Source organism: Salvelinus namaycush, chromosome 5, assembly GCF_016432855.1.
Source record: "Salvelinus namaycush isolate Seneca chromosome 5, SaNama_1.0, whole genome shotgun sequence".
NCBI classification, from domain to species: domain Eukaryota; kingdom Metazoa; phylum Chordata; class Actinopteri; order Salmoniformes; family Salmonidae; genus Salvelinus; species Salvelinus namaycush.
The window spans coordinates 30,594,819-30,617,380 of record NC_052311.1 but is presented as its reverse complement, the minus strand read 5'-3'; the positions used below and the strand labels follow the sequence as shown (position 1 = coordinate 30,617,380).

General features: G+C 44.2%; 1 protein-coding gene across 1 annotated transcript in view; it reads left to right on the top strand.

The window, feature by feature from the left end:
- Nucleotides 1–10,655: 10,655 nt before the first annotated feature.
- Nucleotides 10,656–22,562, top strand: part of LOC120048180 (Kv channel-interacting protein 1-like) — a 46,867-nt gene continuing 34,960 nt past the window's right edge. Inside the window, exon 1 of the mRNA XM_038993940.1 lies at nt 10,656–10,936. Coding sequence (XP_038849868.1) covers nt 10,849–10,936 — 88 coding nt within the window. The 5' untranslated portion in view covers nt 10,656–10,848. The remainder of the gene's footprint in view (nt 10,937–22,562) is intronic.

The following is a 22,562-nucleotide window of genomic DNA, read 5'->3' as shown; positions in this document are numbered from 1 at the left end:
TCACCATTGCGCTTGATTCTAAGCAATGTTATGCTACTATTTTTATTGACTTGGCCAAAGCTTTTGATACGGTAGACCATTCCATTCTTGTGGACCGGTCAAGGAGTATTGGTATCTCTGAGGGGTCTTTGGCCTGGTTTGCTAACTACCTCTATCAAAGAGTGCAGTATATAAAGTCAGAAAATGTGCTCTCAGCCACTGCCTGTCACCAAGGGAGTACACCAAGTCTCAATCCTAGGCCCCACGCTCTTCTCAATTTACATCAACAACATAGCTCAGGCAGTAGGAAACCGGTAAACTGGTCCTATGGACAGATACTCCAATCTCTGCTGTGGAGCTTTGCAGCTCCTTCAGGGTTATCTTTGGTTTCTTTGTTGCCTCTCTGATTAATGCCCTCCTTGCCTGGTCCGTGAGTTTGGTGGGCGGTCGTCCCTTGGCAGGTTTGTTGTGGTGCCATATTCTTTCCATTTTTAATAATGGGTTTAATGGTGCTTCGTGGGATGTTCAAAGTTTCTAATATTTTTTTATAACCCAACCCTGATCTGTACTTCTCCACAACTTTGTCCCTGACCTGTTTGAAGAGGTCATTGGTCTTTCATGGTGCCGCTTGCTTGGTGGTGCCCTTTGCTTAGTGGTGTTGCAGACAATAACTATGTCTACACTGTATTTCTGATCAATTTGATGTTATTTTAATGGACAGAAAATGTGATTTTCTTTCGTCAACAATGGCATTTCTAAGTGACCCCAAACTTTTGAACGGTAGTCTATATATATACACGTTTCTTCCTAATCGCACTGGACTCCAAGTGTATCGGCCAATCAACCAATGACTCCCTTCATAATTCCAACATTCAGATGTCCACAGGCGAACCCATCTTTCCCAGTACACTACCATTTTACGATTTCCATTTGCAATACATCTTTCTATTTTACTGTGATGTCTTATGAGGGTCTTGAACCTTTCTATGTGTACCATTTCTACTGAGACTTCCCTAAAATTAAATACTTTACCTAAGAGTACAATCATATTTTTAAATGATTGATTGTGGTTTTTCAGTTCACCTAACAGTACTGTTTGTAGGTCTATCTGAACACTGACATTATGACTTAAACACTCCTGGACCTGATTTCAAAAGCAAGCCTCCGAAAGACAGTTAGATTATAAATATTATTATGCTTCCTCGTGGCTGCACAGGGCTGACTGTTCAATGCCCAATATATTGCACATTCTTTTTATGGTGAGAATTTTATATAATAGTTTAAATTGAAAAAAGGGGATTGATGTGTTGGTATATCAGTTCATAAAACCGATTCCATGGTATTGGCGTGTGATGTCTAATATTAAAGAAGTCTCGAGGTATTGCTCGCCTGAGGTAGAGTACCTTATAATAAGCTGTAGACCACACTATCTACCAAGAGAGTTCTCATCTGTATTATTCGTAGCCGTCTATTTACCACCACAAAATGAAGCTGGCACTAAGACCGCTCTCAACCAACTCTATAAATAAGGCCATAAGCAAAGAAGAAAATGCTCACCCAGAAGTGGCGCTTCTAGTGGCCGGGGACTTTAATGCAGGCAAACTTAAATCAGTTTTACCACATTTTTACCAGCATGTCACATGTGCAACCAGGTGGAAAAATCCTAGACCACCTTAACTCCACACACAGAGAAGCATACAAAGCTCTCCCCGTCCTCCATTTGGCAAATCTGACCATAATTCTATCCTCCTGATTCCTGCTTACAATCAAAAACTAAAGCAGGAATTACCAGTGACTCACTCAATACGGAAGTGGTCAGATGACGCAGATGCTCATCTACAGGACTGTTTTGCTAGCACAGACTGGAATATGTTCCGGGATTCATCCAATGGCATTGAAGAACACACCACCTCATTCATCGGCTTCATCAATAAGTGCATCGATGACGTCGTCCCCACAGTGACTGTACGTACATATCCCAACCAGAAGCCATGGATTACAGGCAACATCCACATCGAGCTAAAGGCTAGACCTGCTGCTTTCAAGGAGCGGGAGACAAATACGGATGCTTATAAGAAATCCCGCTATGTCCTCAGACGAACCATCAAACAAGCAAAGCGTCAATACAGGATTAAGATTGAATCCTACTACAGCTCTGATGCCCGTCGGATGTGGCAGGGCTTGAAAACTATTATGGACTACAAAGGGAAACCCAGACACGAGCTGCCCAGGGACGCGAGCCTACCAGACGAGCCAAATGCCTTTTATGCTCGTTTCGAGGCAAGCAACACTGAAGCAAGCACGAGAGCACCAGCTGTTCTGGATGACTGTATGATAACGCTCTCAGTAGCCGATGTGAACAAAACCTATAAACAGGTCAACATTCACAAAGCGCTGGGCCAAAAGGATTACCAGGACGTGTACTCAAAGCATGCGCGGACCAACTGTCAAGTGTCTTCACTGACATTTTCAACCTCTCCTTAACCGAGTCTGTAATACCTACATGTTTCAAGCAGACCACCATAGTCCCTGTGCCCAAGGAAGTGAAGGTAACCTGCCTAAATGATTACTGCCCTGTGGCACTCACATCGGTAGCCATGAGTGCCAGCTTTGAAAGGCTGGTCATAGCACACATCAACAGCATCCTGCTGGATACCCTAGACCCACTCCAATTCGCATACCGTCCCAACAGATCCACAGATGACGCAATCTCAATTGCACTCCACACTGCCCTTTCACGCCTGGACAAAAGGAACACCTATGTGAGAATGCTGTTCATTGACTACAGCTCAGCGTTCAACACCATAGTGCCCACGAAGCTCATCACTAAGGTAAGGACTCTGGGACTAAACACCTCCCTCTGCAACTGGATCCTGGACTTCTGGGCCGCCCCCAGGTGGTAAGAGTAGGCAACAACACGTCCGCCAAGCTGATCCTTAACACTGGGGCCCTCGGGTGTGTACTTAGTCCCCTCCTGTATTCCCTGTTCACCCACGACTGCGTGGTCAAACAAGACTCCAACTCCATCCATTAAGTTTGCTGACGACACAACAGTGGTAGGCCTGATCAACGATGAGACGGCCTATAGGGAGGAGGTCAGAGAACTGTCAGTGTGGTGCCAGGACAACAACCTCTCCCTCAATGTGAGCAAGACAAAGGAGCTGATCGTGGACTACAGGAAAAGGTCAGCCGAACAGGCCCCCATTAACATCGACGGGGCTGTAGTGGAGCGGGTAGAGAGTTTCAAGTTCCTTGGTGTCCACATCACCAACGAACTATCATGGTCCAAACACACCAAGACAGTCGTGAAGAAGGCATGACAAAACCTTTTCCCCCTCAGGAGACTGAAAAGATTTGGCATGGGTCCCCAGATCCTCAAAAGGTTCTACAGCTGCACCATCGAGAGCATCCTGACCAGTTGCATCACAGTCTGGTATGGCAACTGCTTGGCATCTGACCGTAAGGCGCTACAGAGGGTAGTGCGAATGGCCCAGTACATCACTGGTGCCAAGCTTCCTGCCATCCAGGACCTGTATAATAGGCGGTGTCAGAGGAAAGCCCATAAACTTGTCAGAGACTCCAGTCACCCAAGTTATAGGACCAAAAGGCTCCTCAACAGTTTCTAGCCCCAAGCCATAAGACTGCTGAACAATTCATAAAATCGCCAACGGACAATTTTTGTACACTCTCACTGTTTGTTTGTTACCTATGCTTAGTCACTTTGCCCCCACCTACATGTACAGATTACCGCAACTAGCCTGTACCTCCGCACACTGACTCGGTACCGGTGCCCCCTGCATATATCCTCGTTGTTGTTATTCTTATTGTCTTACTTTTATTCTTACTTTTTATTTTAGTCTACTTGGTAAATGTTTTCTTCTTCTTGAACTGCACTGTTGGTTAAGGGCTTGTAAGTAAGCATTTCACGGTAAAGTCTACACTTGTTGTATTCGGCGCATGTGACAAATAAAGTTTGATTTGATTTGGAACATCAAAAATCTGTTCCCAACTATCTTGAATTGTGTGCCGCATTGGTTGTCAACCCTCTCGAACTTAAGTGAAACTTACACATTTTACGATTTATACTAGTCATTTTAAGCCATGTACTGCATGTTTTGTTTATTGGAGGCAGACAAACCAAATAATTCCTTTCTCTTTTGAGTGATTGCCTCTTCCATTTTTGTGGCAGAGCTGCGATGTTAGCTATGGTGTTTTAATTTTGGAGGTCCCACAGGGATGCTGTCACTATCGAACCCACAGTGATGCGTCCCGAGGGGGATATGGAGACTGGGTGTCTGGGTGGCAGGTTAGTGTTTTTCGCCATGAATGTTGTTCTGGAGGCAGCTCTGCAGAATGATCTGATTTTAAACCTTAACCACACTGCTAACCCTAATGCCTAACCCTAACCTTAAATTAAGACCGAAAAGCATATTTTTGTTTTCATAAAGGTTTACAATATAGTCATGTCTGGGACACCCTGCTGGATGGAAATTAGATTTTGAGTCTTTTTCTGACAGAAACTGTAAATGAACATGATGTTTCATGTTACTGACATTATTGTATGTAGGCGGTCAAAATCAAATGCTAATTGTTTTATAATGTTTTCGCTCAAGCAGTAATTTGTTTTAGTGTCAATATCTATGTGGGCAGTGTGTTTGTGTGTGCAACTTTTTTGTGTGTGTGCTTGTGTGTTATGTGTGTTCTAAGTATGTAAATAAGCTGTTCTGTGGTGATGGGCTTCTTTTGCATGTTTATGTGTTAGCATTAACTTCCTATTCTCTGTCACACCATCTCTCCCTGCCCCCCCCCCCCTGTTTTGTTCTGGTCTTATCTGTCCATCTTAGGGTGTGCTATATTTAGAGGGAGAACGCTATCTGAGTTTACAGCTGTGTGTGTAATGCTCTGACAGATCGACTGCATTCAAAGCAATCCCTTCTCCCTCTCTCTCCCTCTTTCCTCCTATCCCCTTCCCATCCAAATACTGTATCCCGATTCGCCTCTTCCTCTCTCTATCCCTTTGCACCACCCTCCTCTCTATTCATTTCTCCTCGCCCCCCCTCTCAATCTCCTAATCTACAATCTCTTTATTTTAGCCATTCCCTCCCCTTCAACCATTTCCTTTGCCAATTTCCCCCCCTCTCTTCCACGCCCTCTCTCCATTCAATCCAAGAAGCTTTATTGGCATTAAAAGGGAAGAAACTCTATCTCTACATTATATTATGTAATGTTTCATGTGGACCCCAGGAAGAGTAGCTGATGCTTTTGCAGCGGCTAAGGTCGATCCTAATAAATACCAATACCAATCTCTCTTCCACTCCCCTCTCTCTCCATCCCCTTATTTCTTTCTTCCCTCTCTTCCTCCATCTTAATTAGGCGTAGTGCCAATCAGTAAGATGCTCTTTTCTCTCTCCCGCCAGGCAAGAGATGGAAACACTAGTTAATCCCTGCATAAACAAACATCAAACAAAAACACTTCTAATTTGGGAAGAGACAAGCAATTATCTCATATTACAGCCTTCAATCGGTACGTAAACGTAACCTTAATCGTATTAATGAATAACAATGAAGGTGGTATAACAATGAGGGCTGTAATAAGAAAACATGTTTATGCAAATTCACCCAATCTCCACAGTTATTAACCGCAAACAGAGAAGCTGTATGGAAACAATCTCTCCTCGATTCTCTACTCGTCAGTTCTCGTCCACTCATCCACTGTCTGCTCCCCCACCTATCTCTTTTTCTACCCTCCTCTCCTCTAATTCATACATTATGAGATCTCTGCTTAAATGGTCACTACTACTTTATCTACTTTCATTCTCTTCTCCCCCATCTTATGTTCTAATCTTTCCAATTTTGTTCTGTTGTATCTGTCTGACCATAAGCCCCCCCCAAACACTTTCCCTCTTCCTTCCTCCCCCCTGTTGTTCTCTTTTCTTTCTCCTCTCCTCTCCTCTCCTCTCCTCTCCTCTCCTCTCCTCTCCTCCAGGAGTCACAGTCACAGAGGTAGTAAACCAGTGTAGGTGAGTCTCAGGGCTAGTTCTGTCTATATGCAGATGTTGATCTTGTATTCTTGGCGAGCCCCACAGCCTGAGTATGTATAAACTATGGGAGTTTATGGGGCATTGGACACATTATACAGCACCACCGGCATCGGCGCTTCTACTCTCCTGGGCTCTTTCTCTCAACCAATAGTCACTCGCTATTCCTGTATATTTATTTTTCGATTCCCCCCTCTTCTCCCCTGCTTCATGCCGCTGTGTATCTTCTTTCCCCCATTTTCTAATGTGCTAATGCTATTAGACCATTACCCAGCCTGTGTTTTATGAATATATGCATTCAAATGCTTTATGTTGTATGACTATCGTCTTGGCTGTGTTGAGAAAGGATTTCCCTTTGGGGATTAAGAAAGAAGTATCTGTACAAAGTACAGGCATGGAAGCTCTCCATTTTACAAGATTACTGCTCCATCCTTTCTTCTATGCTCTCTAACTCTCACTTTCTCCCCCCCCCCCCTTCTTCTCTCTCTCTCAGCCCTCTCCCTCTCCCTCGATTTTTCCTCACCTATAGCTGAAGTATGTTTGTTTAGGAAGTAAAGCTTCCGGGTCTGAACGGAGAGATTGAGGAGGAGGAGGCGGAGCCTACACTTTATGGTCACTCATATCTGACCTGTGAAAACAGGCTAAATTCGTCACTATAAATGATTAGCTGGCAGAACAATTGACAGCGGAACTGGTATGGATGTGATTTGGTGGGTTGATTGATCAGACAGGACAGATTGAAAGTGAAATGAGATGTTAGGCTTGGTGTGTATGACATTTGTTGCTTATGTACAGACTTGAGAATTTGAGAATGCCCTGGATGGAATATATATACAGTACCAGTCAAAAGTTTGGACACACCTAATCATTCCAGGGTTTTTCTTTATTTTTACAATTTTATACATTGCAGAATAATAGTGAAGACATCAAACTATGAAATAACACATGGAATCATGTAGTAACCAAAAAAGTGTTAAACAAATCAAAATATATTTTACATTTGAGATTCTTCAAAGTAGCCACCCTTTGCCTTGATGACAGCTTTGCACACTCTTGACATTGTCTCAATCAGCTTCATGAGTCACCTGGAATGCTTTTCAGTTAAAAGGTGTGCCTGTTAAAAGTTAATTTGTGGAATTTCTTTCCTTCTTAATGCATTTGAGCCTATCAGTTGTGTTATGACAAGGAAGGGGTGGTATACAGAAGATAGCCCTATTTGGAAAAAGACCAAGTCCATATTATGACAAGAACAGCTCAAAAATGCAAAGAGAAACGATCGTCCATCTTTACTTTAAGACATGAAGGTCAGTCAATCTGGAAAATGTTAGGAACTTTGAAAGTTTCTCCAAGTGCAGTTGCAAAAACCATCAAGCACTATGATGAAACTAGCTCTCATGAGGACCGCCACAGGAAAGGAAAACCCAGAGTTACCTCTGCTGCAGAGGATGAGTTCCAGCCTCAGAAATTGCAGCCCAAATAAATGCTTCACAGAGTTCAAGTAAGACACATCTCAACATCAACTGTTCAGAGGAGAATGTGAATCAGGCCTTCATGGTTGAATTGCTGCAAAGATGAGTCCAAATTTGAGATGTTTGGTTCCAACCCCTGTGTCTTTGTGAGACGCAGAGTAGGTGAATGGATGATCTCTGCATGTGTGGTTCCCACTGTGAAGGAGGAGGTGGGATGGTGTGGGGGTGCTTTGCTGGTGACACTGTCAGTGATTTATTTAGAATTCAGGGCACACTTAACCAGCATGGCTACCACAGCATTCTGCAGCGATACGCCATCCCATCTGGTTTGAGCTTAGTGGAACTATAATTTGTTTTTCAACAGGACAATGACACAAAAACACTCCAGGCTGTGTAACTGCTATTTGACCAAGAAGGAGAGTGAGGGTGCTGCATCAGATGACCTGGCCTCCACAATCACCTGACCTCAACCCAATTGAGATGGTTTGAGATGAGTTGGACCACAGAGTGAAGGAAAAGCAGCCAACAAGTGCTCAGCATATGTGGGAACTCCTTCAAGACTGTTGGAAAAGCATTCTAGGTGAAGCTGGTTGAGAGAATGCCAAGAGGTGGCAAAGCTGTCATCATGGAAAAGGGTGGTTACTTTGAAGAATCTCAATTTTGTTTGCGACTGCACTTGAAGAAACTTTGAAAGTTGTTGAAATTTTCTCGATTGACTTCTCGATGTCTTAAAGTAACGATGGACTGTCATTTCTCTTTGCTAATTTGAGCGCTACTTGTCATAATATGGATTTGGTCTTTTACCAAATAGGGCTATCTTCTGTATAACAACCCTACCTTTTCACAACACAACTGATTGGATGAAACCCACATATGAACTTTTAACAAGACACACCTTTTAATTGAAAAGCATTCCAGGTGACTACCTCATGAAGCTGGTTGAGAGAATGCCAAGAGTGTGCAAAGCTGTTACTACATTATTCCATATGTGTTATTTACAGTGGCTTGCAAAAGTATTCACCGCACTTGGCATTTTTCCTATTTTGTTGCCTTACAACCTGGAATTAAAAAATATTTTTGGGGAGGTTAGTATCATTTGATTTACACAACATGCCTACCACTTTGAAGATGCAAAATATTTTTTTTTGTGAAACAAATATAAGACAAAAAAACATTAAACTTGAGTGTGCATAACTATTCAACCCCCCAAAGTCAATATTTTGTAGAGCCACCTTTTGCAGCAATTACAGTTGCCAGTCTCATGGGGTATGTCTCAAGGCAGAACTGCTCCTGCAAGTTGGATGGGTTCCGCTAGTGTACAGCAATCTTTAAGTAACACCACAGATTATAAATTGGATTGAGGTCTGGGCTTTGACTAGGCCATTCCAAGACATTTAAATGTTTCCCCTTAAATCACTCGGTTGTCGCTTTAGCAGTATGCTTAGGGTCATTGTCCTGCTGGAAGGTGAACCTCCATCCCAGACTCAAATCTCTGAAGACTGAAACAGGTTTCCCTCAAGAATTTCCTTTTATTTAGTGCCGTCTATCATTCCTTCAATTCTGACCAGTTTCCCACTCCCTGCCGATGGAAAAACATGGTGTTCTTGGGGTGATGAGACATTTTGGGTTTGCACCAGACATAGCGTTTTCCTTGATGGCCAAAAAGCTCAATTTTAGTCTCATCTGACCAGAGTACCTTCTTCTATATGTTTGGGGAGTCTCCCACATGCCTTTTGGTGAACACCAAACGTGTTTGCTTATTCTTTTCTTTAAAAAAAATTCTGGCCACTCTTCCATAAAGCCCACTATGTGGAGTGTACGGCTTAAAGTGGTCCTATGGACAGATACTCCCATCTCCGCTGTGGAGCTTTGCAACTCCTTCAGGGTTATCTTTGGTCTCTTTGTTGCCTCTCTGATTAACACCCTCCTTGCCTGGTCTGTGAGTTTTGGTGGGCGGCCCTCTCTTGGCAGGTTTGTTGTGGTGCCATATTCTTTCCATTTTTTAATAATGGATTTAATGGTGTTCTGTGGGATTTTCAAAGTTTCTGATATTTTTTTATAACCCAACCCTGATCTGTACTTCTCCACAACTTTGTCTCTGACCTGTTTGGAGAGCTCCTTGGTCTTCATAGTGCCTCTTGCTTGATGTTTCCCCTTGCTTAGGGGTGTTGCAGACTCTGGGGCCTTTCAGAACAGGTGTATATATACTGAGATCATGTGACAGATCATGTGACACTGAGATTGCACACAGGTGGACTTTATTTAACTAATTATGCAACTTCTGGAGGTAATTGGTTGCACCAGATCTTATTTAGGGGCTTCATAGCAAAGGGGGTGAATACATACGCAACCACCTCTTCTCAGTTTTACATTTTCTTGAATTTTTTGAGACAAGTCATTTTTTAAATTTCACTTCACCAATTTGGACTATTTTGTGTATGTCCATTACATGAAATTACAGGTTGTAATGCAGCAAAGTAAGAAAAATGCCAAGGGAGTGAATACTTTTGCGAGGCACTGTAGTACTTTAGAGGTCTTCACTATTATTCTACAATACAAAAAAAATCATGTATAACCCTTGAACGAGTAGGTGTGTCCAAACTTTTGACCGGTACTATACATTATATGAGACTATATGGAGAGGCTGTTAGTGAGGTCATGTACTGGAATTATACAGAGACGCATAAAGCGTATGTGAGCGCAGTGCAGGGGGTTTGTGTGTGTATGTGCGAGGGGTAGGGGAAGAGAAAGAGAGAGAGAGAGAGAGCGCGCAAGTGCAAGTGTTAGATCTCAGTATGTGTGCGTTGCCCTGCATTGTTAGAAGCTGTCCACCGGTAGTGGTGCTGAAAGTGGAGTATGGAAGAAAGAGACAAAGAGGACTAAACTAAAGCAGGATCATTTCTGGCACTCAGAGCACACTGGATTGTCTATACAGGTTTTCTTTTTGAAGTTTGCAGTCATTTGTAAGGTAACATATAACCAGATATATGATTTTCAAAAGTTGGATTCTGACATCAGACTTCTCTTACCAATCATGTCTGTTTCTTTCTGACTCTCTCCCTCTCTCTCATTCACTCTCTTTCTCTCAGAGACAGAGAATTGGAAAGATTCAGGGGGAAAGAGGAGGGGTATGTGACGGAGGGAGGGACGGAGGGCGAGATCAGGAAACAGAGGGTGAGATCACAGTTTTTCTTCAGCCCAGGAAGAGAGATTCAGAAGAGGTCCTCCTCTGAACTGCGTATCTTCTTGAATAAATATCTATAAACTCCTTCGACATCAAACATAGACTGTACCTCCTGCTGCAGACCACATTGGCACCCTTTGGCCATTCTTGGCCTGCTTTGGCCCAACTTGGAGTCAGAATGGCAGGCTGTGCTAAGCGCTGTAAACAGGGACTGGTGAAGTTTGTCCTGTCCCTGCACAAACTCATCACAGGGACTCTCAAAAAAGGTATGTCACTGGCCAGTGTGTGTGTGTGTGTGTGTATGTGTGTGCAAGCATGCATCCAAGGACAAGTATGAGCATGGTCACATGAATATACTGTTTGTACAGTATGTGTGTGTATGGGAGTTTATAGGGTTTAAGTTGCTGTACCTGGTTTTGAGTGTCTGTTGTGGGGTTGTATGTACTGTATGTAAGTGCATGAGATTTTGCGGAAGTTTGTATACAGCTGAGTACAGTTTGTATAGAGTTTGTATGGCTTCTCTTGGATAGCTCCATCTATCCTATAGAGCAGGGATGGGCAACTCCAGTCCTAGGGGGCCTGACTGGTGTCACACTTTTGCCCGAGGGCCAGCTAACACACCTGACTCCAATAATCAGGATCTTCAGTTTAGAATGCAATTAGTTTAATCAGCTGAGATGGGGAAAAAGTCTGACACCACTCTGGCCCCCGAGGACTGAAGTTGCCCATAGAGCCATCGATATATCTCCCTTTCCCCGACTCAATTTATCCATTTCTCTTTATTCGTGTCACTATCTTACTCTATCACTCTCTCTTTCACCCTTTCCTTCTCTCCCTCGCTCCCCCTCTCCTCCCCCTATCTCTGTCAGAATGATGTTCATTCTTGTATAAACAAGCGGTGGAGGGAGTGAGTGCTAACGGAGGAGTGATAAACGTGATAGAGAGCAACATGTGTGTGTGTGTGTGTGTGTGCGTGCGTGTGTGATGAATGTGTGTAATAACATGTCAGCGTGGCAACGCAAGAGCGGGGCAGGGGGAACACAGTGATGCTCTCACTATAGGATGAAAAGGAAGGGGTTTATTGTTGTGATTCACTGTATTATTGTGTGCGTGTTCATGTTATTGTGATTCATTATCTCATTCCACTGCCTCTATTGTTGAAGGAAAGCAGCGCAAGAGGAAGAACAAAGAGCTCAATCTCAAATACAGTACTGTACAGTACATTATGAGCCTGGAGGATATACAGCACAAGCATACCAACACACACACACACACACACACACACACATGCACACCAACCTGGACTCAGAGGTATGATATTTTACAAATGCCAATTTGTTGTGGCTAACGTTAGCTAGGTGGCTAAGGTTAATGTTAGGGGATGGGTTAGCTAACATGCTAATTAGTTGTAAGTAGTATCAAAGTTGCTAATGAGCTGAAAGGCTAATGTTGTCCGTGATGAGTTTCAAGCAAAAAACCCTCAGGGTTGCTAGACGTTCGCCTTATACGCCTACCCAAACACCCTACATTCCAAATGTGACATATCATACTAATTTGAGTGTCCCGGATTTACATTTGCTATGTTACGTCTAGTCTATGAGACCAGGCTGTGCGCACACATGCACAGGCATGCTGCAATTTACTTTGTGCTTGGAGGGTGCAACAAACTTGACAGCACACACTGGTGGTAAAGCTGGCTCTGTACTCTGAGAGAGCGGGTAAAACTGGCCTCCAGGTCACACTGAGATGATGTCATTAGAGGGCTCTGCAGAGGTTATGTTGTGTAACAAATGGCTCCTTAAAAGCTGAAAGCACACACGCACACACATACAAACGCATGCACACAAAGACACATACACACACAAGCACGGCATGCACAAGCGCGCACACTCACACACAGTGATTAGGAAAAGAAAGAGACCAGGGTCTGCATAACGTCAAATACACACACTATGTCACTGGGCTGTCTCTGCACAATCTCAGTGCTCCACAGGGAACAAGAGCTATAGCTGTATCTATGAACATTGGATTACACAATGGTCATAAAGGCAATGGGTGAGACAAAACACCACACACATTTTGTCTTTGGTAGGTATATAGATTTTTCTTTTGTGCACATTGCTTATCAATTGCTTCCAATTTCAGTTCAAACGGAGGACAAAAAGCAGTTGCAAACCGTTGTAATTTGCAAATAAAACTAGAGTTTATATTGGACAAATTCATGTAGGTCCTTCCCCGTTCGTTCAGTTTGCGTCTGTTTAAGATACGTTTTGAAAAAGATTCGGCTTAATGAATAAGGCCCCAGGTCTGTCTGGGCTTTGGCTCACTGAGCAGTCACTGACAGAGTAACACTGACCTCTGCTGGTAGCTGTGTAGCTCTGCTATGATATGTCAGTTCCTTTCATGACAACTAGAGGTCCTGCTTCTCTCATTGGTTTACTATTGTGATGAGGTGCAGACTGCACGCTCATCATTGCTTACAATCATTGTCTCAAAAGACAAGTTAACAATTAAAAGATATGTAGATCACATAAATGCACTCAGTCACACACTAATAGCCTACTGTAAGTCAATTTAAAATCCAAGATGGCGTAGCAGTCAGGCATCTTTGTCTTCGTCTTGTCGTGTCCTGTGTATATATCTATATTTTTTCTTCGCATATATTTTTATATTTTTCTTAACCCCAACTTCAACATACTCTCCTGCATTCCGCCTCACCCAATGTGGTATGGATCTGCTATTTTCTTTACTTTAGAACCGGAACCCCCAACAGAAGCTAGCCAGCTAACTAGCTACTAGCTAGTAGTCAGCTAGCCACTGCTAGCGGTCATCAGCTAACCTTTAGCCCGGACAACTCCTGCCAGTCTGCACAGCGCGATTCAACCCAGAGCTTATCGGACTTCTTTTTCTCCATATCTCCGGATTCCTACCGCAAGCTCTGAACCTCTTCACCTGGATCATCGCAGCTAGCTAGCTGCTATCCGATTGGCTTCTCCTGGCTAACGTCTCTGTCCCGAAACAAGCACCAATTAGCCTGGCGCTAGCCTATGCTAGGCCCATCTCCCGGCTAGCTGAAGAGGTCCATCAGCCACTCCTTGTGCTACAATACCTATTTTGCCAATTGGCCTGGACCCCTTTTATTGCCGATACGGAGCCCCACCGATCCATCACGACTGGACTACCGACATAATCCGCCCGAGGGTTTTTTTCAACAGGCTCCTCCGACGCGACGTCCCCTGAATGCCCATCTGCTAGCCTGCTAGCTGCGGCCCGCTAGCTGTCTAGAGCATACCGGACTGTTAGCTGAAGAGGTACTTCAGCCAATTTCTTGGGCTACTGTAGCTATTTTGCCAATTGGCCTGGACCTTGTTACTACACGGACCACCTGCTGATCCATCACGACTGGTCTGCCGATGTAACCGCACGAGGGGGCTACAACAGACTTCTTCCGTTGCCACGTCCCTCTAAGGTCTTTCTGCTAGCCTGCTATCCCCGGCCCGCTAGCTGTCTGAATCGCCGTATCTCCAGCCCGCCCGGCTACTCACTGGACCCTATAATCACTCGGCTACGCATGCCTCTCCCTAATGTCAATATGCCTTGTCCATTGCTGTTTTGGTTAGTGATTATTGTCTTATTTCACTGTAGAGCCTCCAGCCCTGCTCAATATGCCTCAGCTAACCCTCTTGTCCCACCTTCCACACATGCGGTGACCTCACCTGGCTTAATTGATGTCTCTAGAGACAATACCTCTCTCATCGTCACTCAATGCCTAGGTTTACCTCCACTGTATTCACATCCTACCATACCTTTGTCTGTACATTGTGCATTGAATCTATTCCACCATGCCCAGAAACCTGCTCCTTTTACTCTCTGTTCCGAACGTACTAGACGACCAGTTCTCATAGCCTTTAGCCGTACCCTTATCCTACTCCTCTGCTCCTCTGGTGATGTAGAGGTTAATCCAGGCCCTGCAGTGCCTAGCTCCGCTCCCATTCCCAGGCACTCTCATTTGTTGACTTCTGTAACCGTAAAGCCTTGGTTTCATGTATGTTAACATTAGAAGCCTCCTCCCTAAGTTTGTTTTATTCACTGCTTTAGCACACTCTGCCAATCCGGATGTACTAGCCGTGTCTGAATCCTTCGGAAGGCCACCAAAAACCCTGACATTTCCATCCCTAACTATAATATTTTCCGACAAGATAGAACTGCCAAAGGGGACGGAGTTGCAATCTACTGCAGAGATAGCCTGCAGAGTTCTGTCTTACTATCCAGGTCTGTGCCCAAACAATTTGAGCTTCTACTTTTAAAAATCCACCTGTCCAGAAACAAGTCTCTCACCGTTGCCGCTTGCTATAGACCATCTTCTGCTCCCAGCTGTGCCCTGGACACCATATGTGAATTGATTGCCCCCCATCTATCTTCAGAGCTCGTGCTGTTAGGTGACCTAAACTGGGACATGCTTAACACCCCGGCCATCCTACAATCTTAGCTTGATGCCCTCAATCTCACACAAATAATCAATGAACCTACCAGGTACAACCCCAAATCCATAAACACAGGCACCCTCATAGATATCATCCTACCCAAACCTGCCCTCCAAATACACCTCTTCTGTCTTCAACCAGGATCACTGCCTCATTGCTTGCGTCCGTAATGGGTCTGCGGTCAAACGACCACCCCTCATCACTTTTAAACGCTCCCTAAAACACTTCAGCGAGCAGTCCTTTCTAATCGACTTGGCCCGGGTATCCTGGAAGGATATTGACCTCATCCCGTCAGTAGAAGATGCCTGGTTATTCTTTAAAAGTGCTTTCCTCACAATCTTAAATAAGCATGCCCCATTCAAAAACATTTAGAACCAGGAACAGATATAGCCCGTGGTTCACTCCAGACCTGACTGCCCTTGACCAGCACAAAAACATCCTGTGGCGTTCTGCATTAGCATCGAGTAGCTCCCCACGATATGCAACTTTTCAGGGAAGTTAGGAACCAATATACACAGGCAGTTAGGAAAGCAAAGGCTAGCTTTTACAAACAGAAATTTGCATCCTGCAGCACAAACTCCAAAAAGTCCATGGAGAATAAAAGCACCTCCTCCCAGCTGCCCACTGCACTGAGGCTAGGAAACACTGTCACCACCGATAAATCCACAATAATTGAGAATTTCAATAAGCATTTTTCTACGGCTGGCCATGCTTTCCATATTGCCACCCCTACCCTGGTCAACAGCCCTGCACCCCACACAGCAACTTGCCCAAGCCTCCCACATTTCTCCTTCACCCAAATCCAGATAACTGATGTTCTGAAAGAGCTGCAAAATCTGGACCCCGACAAACAATATCTTAACCTCCATCGATAAGAGACAATACTGTGCAGCTATATTCATAGACTTGGCCAAGGCTTTCGACTCTGTCAATCATCACATTCTTATCGGCAGACTCAACAGCCTTGGTTTCTCAAATGACTGCCTCGCCTGGTTCACCAACTACTTCTCAGACAGAGTTCAGTGTGTCAAATTGGAGGGCCTGTTGTCCGGACCTCTGGCAGTCTCTATGGGGGTGCCACAGGGTTCAATTCTCGGGCTGACTCTTTTCTCTGTATACATCAATGATGTCACTCTTGCTGCTGGTGATTCTCTGATCCACCTCTACGCAGACGATACCATTCTGTATTCCTCTGGCCCTTCTTTGGACACTGTGTTAACTAACCTCCAGACGAGCTTCAATGCCATACAAACTCTCCTTCCGTGGCCTCCAACTGCTCTTAATTGCAAGTAAAACTAAATGCATGCTCTTCAACCGATCGCTACCAGCACCTGCCCACCCGTCTAACATCACTACTCTGGACGATTCTGACTTAGAATATGTGGACATCTACAGATACCTAGGTGTGTGGTTAGACTGTAAACTCTCCCTCCAGACTAACATTAAGCATCTCCAATCCAAAATTAAATCTAGAATCGGCTTCCTATTTTGCAACAAAGCATCCTTCACTCATGCTGCCAAACATACCCTCGTAAAACTGACTATCCTACCGATCCTCGACTTCGGCGATGTCATTTACAAAATAGCCTCCAACATTCTACTCAGCAAATTGGATGCAGTCTATCACAGTGCCATCCGTTTTGTCACCAAAGCCCCATATACTACCCACCATTGCGACCTGTATGCTCTCGTTAGCTGGCCCTCGCTTCATATTCGTCGCCAAACCCACTGGCTCCAGGTCATCTATAAGTCTTTGCTAGGTAAAGCCCCGCCTTATCTCAGCTCACTGGTCAGCATAGCAGCGCCCACCCATAGCAAGCGCTCCAGCAGGTATATTTCACTGGTCACCCCCAAAGCCAATTCCTCCTTTTGCCGCCTTTCCTTCCAGTTCTCTGCTGCCAATGACTGGAACGAATTGGAAAAATCACTGAAGCTGGAGACTCATATCTCCCTCACTAACTTTAAGAACCAGCTGTCAGAGTAGGTCACAGATCACTGCACCTGTAGATAGCCCATCCAACTACCTCATCCCCATACTGTTATTTATTTTTTGCTCCTTTGCACCCCAGCATCTATACTTGCACATTCATCTTCGGCACATCTATCACGCCAGTGTTTAATTGCTAAATTGTATTTATTTTGCCTTTATGGCCTATTTATTGCATTACCTCCCTTATCTTACCTCATTTGCACACACTGTATATAGACTTTTTTTTCTATTATGTTATTTTCTCTGTGTTGTTGTTTGTGTCGCACTGCTTTGCTTTATCTTGGCCAGGTCGCAGTTGTAAATGAGAACTTGTTCTCAACTGGCCTATCTGTTTAAAAAAAGGTGAAATTAATAAAAATTGATAAAAACATCTGCAAATTGACATATGTCTTTATTAATAGTATAGAAGAAGAGACATTACTTATTGGCCATTTCCTCTTTTTCATTTTGTAGGAGACATTTTGTTGGAAAAGAAAATGTGTTGAATTGTGTATGTAATATAATTTTGAAAAGAAATATGTTGATGTTTATAGAAACCTCATTTTGTTTTGGTTATGAGGACACCTGCTGGACATTTAGGGTTTCACCATTTAGAGCAGCATTTAATGGCACATGGCGCCAGTCAGAGGGTGGGAAGATGGCAGAAACTAATGTTCTGTTTGAAACTGATGGCAAGTCGGCTGAAGATGAGAGCACAGAGTGAGAATGAGTGGACTACAGCCACTAAAAAAAGGAAACAAAAGAAGTCAAGTTGTGTTTTTAGTCGAAGTGAGGGTTTAGATCAATGTTACCTGGGAGATCCAGATTAAGTCTATCCCTTCTCATGTAAAGCTAGGCTTTATAAGATACCCTGTAAGTGCTTGGTGCCCCTTCTAAATTTTAAAAGATTTGGACATGTGTCACGTGTATGTAGGTGGGAAGAATATCGTAGGCCAGCTGAGGTTACAATGCCTTCGGAAAGTATTCAGAACCTTTGACTTTTTACATTTTTTAAAAACTTTACAGCCTTCTTCTATGAAATTTAATTTTTAAAAACTATTTCCTCAGCAATCTAATACCCCATAATGGCAAAGCGATAACAGCTTTATAGAATTTCTTTCAAATATAATAAAAACAAAAAACAGAAATACTTTAAGTATTCAGACAATTTGCTATGAAACTCGAAATTGAGCTCCGGTGCGTCCTGTTTCCATTGATAAATCCTTGAGATGTTTCCACAACTTGATTGGAGTCCACCTGTGGTAAATTCAATTGATTGGACATGATTTGGAAAGGCACACTCCTGTCTATCTATATAAGGTCCCACAGCTGACAGTGCATGTCAGAGCAAAAACCAAGCGTGAGGTCGAAGGAATTGTCCATAGTGCTCCGAGACAGGATTATGTCGAGGCACAGATCTGGCGAAGGGTGCCAAAAAATGTCTGCAGCATTGAAGGTCCCCAAGAACACAGTGGCCTTCATCATTCCTAAATGGAAGAAGTTTGGAACCACTAAGACTCTTCCTAGAGCTGGCCGCCCGACCATGAACCCGAAAGTCACTCTCACAGAGCTCCAGAGGTCCTCTGTGGAGATGGGAGAACCTTCCAGAAGGATAACCATCTCTGCAGCACTCCACCAATCAGACCAGACCGAAGCCACTCCTCAGTAAAAGGCACATAACATCCCGCTTGGAGTTTGCCAAAAGGCACCTAAAGGACTCTCAGACTATGAGAAACAAGATTCTCTGGTCTGATGAAACCAAGATTGAACTTTGGCCTGCCAAGCGTCACATTTGGAGGAAACCTGGCACCATTCCTACGGTGAAGCATGGTGGTGGCAGCATCATGCTGTGGGGATGTTTTTGAGCAGCAGGGACTGGGAGACCAATCAGGATCGAGGGAAAAATGAGCGGAGCAAAGTAATGGTTGGGAGCTGTGCAGTTGAATGCTTTGCTAACATGTCTCATATGTAAAGGAATAAGGTGATAGAATACCCCCCCCCCCCCACACACACTCACACAAGGTGCTTGGCAGGTGGACCCCTGAGGTAGGGTAATGGTGTGTGTAAAATATTCATATGGCATATGGAAAAGAAAATATTTAATCCCAGTCTGTCTGCAAGGTGGCTCTCTGTCTATTTTGATTCCAGGACTAGGCTGTGACATTCAGTGGAACTATGTGACAGTACCTCCAAACTCAACAGAAGCGTGGAGAACTCTGTGTCTTTAACTCTGTTCATCAGTACCAGAGACACAGTATTCCATAGAGGAATACCAAAGAAGAGAATTTTTATGTGTTGGGTTGTTTATTCTGTCTATTTCAGGAAGTAACAAAGAGATCAACAAAACCAACACCAGCTGGCTAGCACTGCTTTATCTTTCCACTTCAGTATGTTACAAGCTCAGTGTTGTGGCTGGTGCTGCATGGCTGCCTGAATGTTGCTGCTCTGCCTGACACGTTTGATCAGACACACTGTTTTGTATTCCTTGCAACCCTCCTGTGCATTCCAGGGAGATGGAGAGAGAGAGAAGAGAGAGAGAGAAAGAGTGTGTGTGTGCTTCTCCTCTATGTGAGGGTGGATCTAAAGTGCTGTCATATCACTTTCACTGAGCGGGAGAGACAGGGGGCAGAGGGAATGGGAAGGAACGACAGGGGGTGGTGGATGACTCTTGCCTATCCCAAAAACGTCACATCATTACCTTCCTGTTTCTATCTTCACCTCCTTCCTCCCCTCCCAGCTCCTCTGCCTCTGCCTCTGCCTCTGCCTCTGCCTCTGCCTCTGCCTCTGCCTCTGCCTCTGCCTCTCTCTCTCTCTCTCTCTCTCTCTCTCTCTCTCTCTCTCTCTCTCTCTCTCTCTCTCTCTCTCTCTCTCTCTCTCTCTCTCTCATAATTTTAATAAATGCTTTAATTATTGGCTTGGAGCAATAATAGCATATATATCAACAGAAACAGTTATACATGGCAAATAATACACACAAGTAAACAATAGCAACAACGGAGAAATTCAATCTACAAGGGCTCATGTGTATGACACGGTGGGAGATATTGTCTCTCTTATATTGTGACATGCCAGGACATCATCTGCAGCAAGATCTACTGTCTCAACGTTTTCTGCTAACCAAATGCAGATTTTCTCCTCAACAAGGCAGTTCAAGATATCCTACAATTCTTTGTTTCAATTTCACACACGCAACCACATTAGAACACTGGCCTGAAATGCCTCTGATTGAGTCGGTTTTTCAGCCGTAGAGTAGGAAGTGCTGCTCATTCTCTAGTTCACCCGACCCACGGTGCTTACATAGTCTTTCTTCTCTGACCTTCCATGTTTCTCCCTCTCTTACTCTCGCTCTCCCTCAATGTCCTTTCATGCTCTGGTCCTTTGTCAACCTTGCTGTTCTTGTTTGTATCATCCTAGAGACTTCTACACATTTTACGATGATTAGAGGAGCAGCCGTTTAGAAATATTTTTGGAATGATTCCACGGTGTGGAAACACTGAATATGTAAGGCCCCACCACACTAACCTAATGGCTCTCCACTTAAACTCCCTAGAGTGGCTTAGCGTTTCACTGTGCTAAACTGCTTCATATTGAATTGTACTTTATTTCTCCCCAAGTACGAATACAAACGCAGATACACCGCTTTCAACATTTTCATGTACACACTTAGAAAAATATGTGCTATTTAGAACTTAAAAGGGTTCTTTGGCTGTGCTCATAGGAGAACCATTTGAAGAATCCTTTTTGGTTTCTGGTAAAAACCCTTTTGGGTTCCATGTAGAACCATATCCACAGAGGGTTTTACCTGGAACCAAAAAGGGTTCTCATATGGGGACAGCCGAAGAACACTTTTGGAACCCTTTTTTCTAAGAGTGTACACCGAATAGCAGAGGAAGAAGATCGTTTTAACGTGTCTGGCTGTCTATTCTGTCTATTTCAGGAAGTAACAAAGAGATCAACAAAACCAATACCAGCTGGCTAGCACTGCTTTATCTTTCCACTTCAGTATGTTACAAGCTCAGTGTTGTGGCCCTGTTGTCGTGTGCTAGAGTAGCTGGTGCTGAATGGCCGCCTGAATGTTGCTGCCCTGCCTGACATGTCTGATCAGACACACTGTTTTGTATTCCTTGCAACCCGCTTGTGCATTCCAGGGAGATGGAGAGAGAGAAAGAGAGTGTGTGTGTGCTTCTCCTCTATGTGAGGGTGGATCTAAAATGCTGTCATATCACTTTCACTGAGCGGGAGAGACAGGGGGCAGAGGGAATGGGAAGGAACGACAGGGTGTGGTGGATGACTCTTGCATCTCCTGAAAATGTCACTTATCATTACCTTCCTGTTTCTATCTCCACCTCCTTCCTCCCCTCCTCTCGCTCTCTCGCTCCCTCCCTCGCTCTCTCTCTCTCGTTCTGATTGATTACCGTTGCTGAGGGAGCAGTGTGTTTAATGAGAGTGCTGCCCTAATGACTGTTATTGGCATTTATGCTTGGCCTTAGAGAAGTCCTCGCTGCTGTAAATAGTTTTCTTTAGTAAAGTCATGCCGGGAATTTCAATAAGCTCTAGTCGATACACAGGGCTCCATACCGTAGCAGTACAGGACAGGAAGTCTAATAGGGATCACAGAGGTGTGTATGCTATGATGCTAATGGTCCTTTGTGATTTCAGGTCATTTTGTGTGGTTTCACTTCCTCATTTCTGTCGCTCATTTGGTAGGGCATGGCGCTTGCAACGCCAGGATAGTGTGTTTGATTCCTGGGAACACCTGTACATAAATGTATACAGGTATCACTGAGTCGCTTTACATAAAAGGCGGATGCTAAATTAAATATATTTGGATTATATTATTACAATGCCAAAGTAGTGGCATCGGTGTGTCTGTACTAGTGATCCCATGGGGTCTCCTGTAAATCAGAATGCACTCACTGGTGGTCCCATGTGGTTTGGTGTGTGTGTGATAACACAGGAGGTTTATTGTGGTCCCAGGCAGTCCCTTGTGTATCAGGTCAGTGGTGACAGAACGATGAGCACCACTCCAGACATGTATGGCTCCGTGTATCGGTACATGTATCAGCACTCTGCACACACACGATAGCACATACCCACTTGAAATACGAATACACAGACACTCTGCACATGTATGCGCACACTGCATACGCACAGACACAAGCAACACACACAAGCGCGCGCGCGCCAAGCCAGTCATGTGTGAGATAATCCCAAAACCACTCACAACAGGCAGACGCCGTGTCTGTGGAATAGCAAAAGGGACTGAGAAGGGCCCCCCCCCCCCTCTTTCTCACTTCATATCTCTCTTTCTCTCTTTCTCTCTCTTCGTTTCTCACTCAGCTGCTTTCTGCATTGCCTAGAGTCAAATTCTCAAATGATCTTTTCATCAAACTGAATATTTATCTTTCTTTCCTCCATTCCTTCTGCACCCCTCTTCCC